Genomic DNA, 6,019 nt, shown 5'->3' on the forward strand with positions numbered 1-6,019 from the left:
AAGCATGTTCTCATATTCGTAACCACAGTACATTATCATTTTCAGGAAAGTTAACATTGATGTGATAAGTTCATCTCATCAACAATCTGTATTCCCAATCCATCAGTTGTTTCAATAACATAGAATATACAGAATCCTCCTGTCTCCCAAGCCAGGATCTAATCCAAAGTCACACATGACTTGTCAGGGCCTGTTAGTCTCCTGGAATATAAACCTGTCCCTTAGCCCACCTCTGTCATTCATGAACGTTGACATGTTTGAGGAGCACAGGCCAGTTTTCTTATGGGATGTCCTTCAATTTGAGTTTGTCTGCTGTTTCCTCATGATTAAATTCAGGTTCTCCATCCCTGGCCAGAATATCTCCTGAGTGATAACGTAGCCCATCCTCAGATGCATGTGCCCCCCTCCTCCTCGCTTGTGATGTTAATATCAATTTTCTGGGCCGGCGATCATCTGCGTTCTTCCTTGTACAGTTGTTATTTCTCCCCATACAACCAATCGGCAGTCTGTGGGGAGCCATGGCGATCTCCTGCTCCTCACCACACATCCCCCCGGCTATCATTTACTATTTGTGAATGAGTCTTGCCCCAGCGATATTTTTCACCATTCTTTTTCACAACTGCATAGTACTCCGTTGTCCAGCTCTGCCATGTTGGGTTTAATTAGTGGTCATTTGGTTGTTTGCCATTTTTTGCCATTAGACAAGACCTCAGTGAATATCAGTGTACGTCTATGCTTGTGGAGTATGAGAACATACCAGAAGGGAAGATTTTTAGGGTGGTATCACCAAGTCAAAGGGCAAGTGCATTTAAGAATTTTAATAGGTTTTGTCAGATGGCTCTGTATCAGTTTGCTAGGGCAGCCATAACAAAGTACCACAAATGGGGTGGCTTAAACAGAAATTGATTGTTCTGGAGTTTTGGAGACCAGAAGCCTGAGATCACGTTGTCAGCAGGCTGGTTCCTTCGGGGCAGCTGTCAGGGACAGTCTACTGTGTGACTTTTTCCAGCTTCTGGCGGTTGGCTGGCAGTCTTGGCTGAGTCTCGGCTTACAGAGGCGTCATCCTGAGCTCTGCCGTCCTCTTCACATGGTGTTCTCTCCCTGGTTTGGCTGTCTGTGTGCTGAAATTTCCCTCTTTTGTAGGGATGCCAGTCGTATCGGGTTAGGGCCCACTCAGTATGACCTCCTCTTAACTAATTACATCTACAATGACCCGATTTCCAAAGAAGTCACATTTTGAGATACTGGGGATTAGAGCTTCAACATGAGAATCTGGGGGAGAGACAAGCCATAACAGACCTTCCAGAGAGATACTAATTCACACTCCAGAAGCTCCTTTTTTGTTTTCATCTGTTCGTTAGAAACCATTATCTTAGGGCTAGTTCTCAAGTTTAAAACGAGAGGAAGCAATGAGAAATGAAACCCTTATGAGGCCCACAGGCAGACAGAATGACATTGTCTAGTAAAAGTGTCCAGCAACATTGACCTGTTGAATGTTGAGAGAAAGGCAATTAGAGAAAAGCTTTCCCCGTGGAGACAGTTCCCCTGGGGACCTAACGACAGCACAGGTCGGGGCCATGGAGACCCCTGGAGATGCAGGGAGGAGCCAGGACTGGGTCCCCAGTGCCCGTGGGGAGGGAGGCATCATGGCATCAGCATGGCTGGGTGCAGATGTGCAGCACAGGCGGGTGGGTGTGAGGAGTGGCGAGGGCTCACGTGCTGCCCTCCACCTCAGCCGAGAGACTGAGAGCAGCTTTGTGGGCACCTGAGCAGAGAAACAGGACCTGGGCCGGCAGGGAGCCATTCCATCAGGAGTCAGTCAGAAGAGTCAAAGCCTTTCTTAATTCTAAAAATCCCGAAGGTGACGTGGGGCTGTCGGGAACCAGCAGGGAGGGGCGAGAGCCCATCGCCCTGCGGAGACGGTGCAGAAGCGCCATCTCTGGGCTTGGACTCCAAAAGTCTGAATTCCAGCCCTGCCTTTGCCCTTTATCACCCCGTGACCTTGAGCAAGTCACTCAGCTGCTCTGAAGGGCAGTTTCTCTTCTGCTAGGGTGATCGTGAGGCTCAAGTAAGATAATATATATGAAGGTGACTTTTCTCCAGTTATCAAAAAATGATTATTACTCATGTCCTTTGCTCTGATTGCTGACCTCTGTCTGTGGTCCAAAATTTCCTCCAGGGCTCTGAAGTCCATTTTGTTCTGGTAAAAGAGCCTAAAATTCCCTGGGCCTGCTATAAATATGATCAGATCCTATATGTGTTCTCATGGACCATCCCTGCCAGACTCCAAATAGCAAACTGTCTGGCTCTTTCCTGCTCTGTCATCAACATTTGGTGTCAAAGACCCATACCTGTGGAAGCAAAGTAGAGGCTCAGTAGGCAGGCTGCTGTATTGGACAACTGCAGGGAGAGCCATATGCACGTCATCTAGGTGAATGAGACCCCCTGGATTTGGGCAGTCTACAGCCTGCACAACGGAACCTGGCAGCCCTTCCTGAGAGGATTTCTGCACAGCTGTTCAACTTATTTCTCTTTTATGTTCAGTTCACTAGAGTGGGAGGGCCATATGAAGGTATGTAAGGTTTATTATTCTTTAGGTCTGTTCTCCTGGCCAGCACAGTGCCTGGTATGCAGGAGACCCAGAGGACGTAGTATGAGCAAGCAAGTAGAAGTGAAGAAACTTGCAAATGGTCAACCCATCAACTGACTTCCTGCATGTTTAAGTCAGCCACTAGGGTCATATCGAGCACCTAGTATGTGCCCAGCATGGATTAGGCCCCGGAGATGCAGTAGCGACCAAGACAGACAGGAGCTATAAATCTGGGGAGGGGAAAATTCCGGGGCAAAATGCCTTTGAAACTAAATTCAGTCAAAGGGAGAAATAAAGTTTAAAACCTGTTTATTGCTTACAAGGAGTCATCCCGTGTCTCTCTCTGTTACGACAGAAGCGAGCAAAAACTGTCCCCAACATCTTAGGTCCAGATAAGCCCTCGCTTGCCCATGTAATTACCCATGGACTAGTTTTCCCCACCCCTTAAAAATGCCTGTTGATATGGAGATGCACTAAAGCCAGGCGAGGGATTCTGGAAATACTGCCGTTTTACCCACAGGAGCCCTGCCTTCTGGTAGCTTACAGTCTATACAGTAGTCTACCTACCGCTGTAATGCATGGCACAGCCAACCCTAGGGTGAGGTATGTCATGTAAATACAGAGGTGGAGTCTGTCTTTATAATTTTGATATTTTCATCATGGATCTTTTTCCATTAAGGTCTATTTTTTTAGTACTGCATTAAAATAGTATTCATCTGGAGTACCGGGTTTCTTTGTGCCTGAGGCAAGGGCCTCACTTCCCTTATTGTGGGCTTGCTTTGGCCTGGAATGGGGTGGAGACCCAGTTTGACCATCTTCAGGAATGTCTTACTCAGGAAGTAGCTGGCCTGGGTCCCCCAGACATGTACCTATCGTGAGGGCCCATGCAGCTGTCTCACAGACCTCTGAGTGACCATGGGGAACACCAGATTTGATCAGGATAATTGTCAAAGCTAGAAGCTCATGTGGTATTTTTGCTGATGAGCAGTAGTTTCTGACCATCCGCCAGACAGATGCTCAGTTGGGAGTTGCTGTTTTTCCTGCTTTGACCCGTGGTCCCTGCCTGCATTTTGTTTGGGTATTTTCCATAGCTGGGCTTTATTTCTGCTCAGACCAGTACTGTGGGAGCCTTTGCTGTGAGAGAGGGGTGAGGCAGAGATGTCTGATTCTTCTGTGGAGTGCCCAGCCATTCTGCTCGCCACATGGCCAGGTGGGCGCACTATCCTGGTTTTAATCATCTGAGTTGAGGCGGGTCAAGCTCAGACCGGATGGCACTCAGGCCTGTGGGGCTTCTGCTTTTGCTGTTGAGGATGGGAGGGGGGGCCCTCTTGTCTGAGGGGAGTTGCAGGTGAAAGCCACTGAGAGAAGCCAAGTGAATGCCAGTCCGAGGGTGCTGGGGAGAAAGCAGGGCACGTGGAACATGGCATCACATGAGCTCTTTGAAAAGTGTCGGCCCTAAAAAAGTGGTGGCTTTCAGATTGGGAAAGCAGACCCCATTATTCATGGACTTGAGGCCTGAGGTCACACAGCTCTGGGGACCCCCCAGGGACCTTCAAAGAGATACTCCCCAAACAGTTTGTGATGATTAGCTGTCACCTCTTGGTGTTCCGGGATGCCCTTCCCACAGCTTGTTGTTCTCTGTTCAGGCTGTAGGGGGCCTCCCTGTGGCCCGGCCTGATCACATCACTGTCCTTGCCATAGCACTGCAGCTCCCCCTGCCCTCAGATCAAAGCCAGACCCCCCAGCAGGGCTGGAGGAGCGGGCCCTCCCCACTGCGTCTCAGCACTGGCCATCACCTCCCACCCTCTTCCTCCCTGGAGCTCTCGGCTCCCAGGATCCTCCATGCCAGACCAGAAACTGCTGGCAGCACAGCTCCTGGCACCGAGTTGTACAGTAAAGCCTGAGGCGTGCAGTCCCTTCTGTCGGAGGGCGCTAGCCCCCGGCACTGAACTAACTCACTTGGTCCTAAACACCGGCCCTGCCAGGCCTCAGCAGGAGTTCTGTCTGCTGAGCACGCACAGGCATCTGAACCCTTGCCATCTAGCTTTCTCTCTTGTCCTGCAGGTACTCGACGTGTCTGGGGCAGCCATGTTGGCCAAGTCAATCGCCAACTGCCAGGTGGAACTTCTGGAAAACTGTGGGCACTCGGTGGTGATGGAGAGACCCAGGAAGACAGCCAAGCTCATCGTCGACTTCCTAGCTTCTGTGCCCAACACGGACAACAATAAGAAGCTGGACTGAGTTCCCAACGGCGGCCTACACACCACACGCAGCACCTGCTCCCATCTCCAAAATCTGCTGTTGGCCACCGCTTCTCAGGGATCCTGCCGCAGATGTGGTCAGAGCACCCAAGTCCCTGAGGAAGCCCGGCCCCTCCCCCGGAGTCTTGACAGAGCCATAGAGCTTTGGGGGCCACGAGGAAACCTCCAAGACGTTTTTCACAAGATGGGAACTCACAGAACAAAATAAGAAACCCAGCCATGGAACCTACCAAGAAGTCTTCAAGTTCATGTCACACGGTGGCCCCCCTTGGACCACCCTCATCACTGAGGCCCCGTTCTTTAAAACATTCCTCACAGACTGTCTCAAGGCTTTTCTGTTGCTTCAATGTTCTCCCCTGCATGGACAATGGCTGCTTTAGGAGTGCTAGTCCCCATTCACTGAGCCCCTCTTGTTTATGTCTAATTTGAGTTTTACATAGAGACCCATAGGCCAATGCAGTCCATCAACTGTGAGACAGAGCGAAATGGCTGTAAACATTTTTACTCGCAGGGAGGGATGTTCTGCCCGTGCCGGCCCTCAGAGCTGCTGTGGAAGCAGAGAACACAGCTGGGTGGTTTGATGGGCACCCTCCATGTTGGGTGTGTCCTGAGTGAGCCCAGAAAAGTCCCAGTATGAGAACATCTAACCAGGAAAAATGATTTCCTGGGAATCATTTATGATTTTTAAAAACAGGACTGATAAAGCAATAAAGTCCTAGACAGCTATCTAAATCATCAGATTCGGGATCCACACACGAGCACCTCCTGGGCCTCTTTTCTATCTGCTGTGCTACTGAAAACCCTTGGATGTGAAAAACTAGTATGTTAATGAATTCTGTGAATTCTGTGAACAGTAATGTGATTGAAAATGAATCTAAACAGCTGTAAAAGTGACCACAATGACATGAAATAAATTGACTTAAGTCTAGATTAACAACATACAGATGGTTTCCTTTTCTAAGCTCCTCCTTAAGGGTAACTTTGGCAGATTTTTTATGAACTTTAAGAAGCATTTTTTTAAGTAAGGCTTATTCCACAGGCGTTGGAAAACCTTGCTTGGATGGGTTATTCCTTTCATTTTGAGAAATACTGTTTGAAAGCATTCAGTTGAACTGTATGTCAAACACAAAAGGCAAGAATCATCAAACTGTTGCTTTTGACCTTCTCT

At 49.0% G+C, this 6,019-nt stretch overlaps 1 protein-coding gene across 5 annotated transcripts in view; it reads left to right on the forward strand.

Moving 5' to 3' along the window:
• Positions 1–5,790, forward strand: part of ABHD6 (abhydrolase domain containing 6, acylglycerol lipase) — a 47,643-nt gene extending 41,853 nt beyond the window's left edge. For all 5 annotated transcript variants that reach the window (XM_037019251.2, XM_037019253.2, XM_017656802.3 and 2 more), the window contains one exon: positions 4,655–5,790. In XM_037019251.2, the coding sequence (XP_036875146.1) occupies positions 4,655–4,831 (177 nt within the window). In that variant the 3' untranslated portion in view covers positions 4,832–5,790. The remainder of the gene's footprint in view (positions 1–4,654) is intronic.
• Positions 5,791–6,019: the final 229 nt, after the last annotated feature.

This window comes from Manis javanica, chromosome 3, assembly GCF_040802235.1.
Source record: "Manis javanica isolate MJ-LG chromosome 3, MJ_LKY, whole genome shotgun sequence".
NCBI lineage: Eukaryota > Metazoa > Chordata > Mammalia > Pholidota > Manidae > Manis > Manis javanica.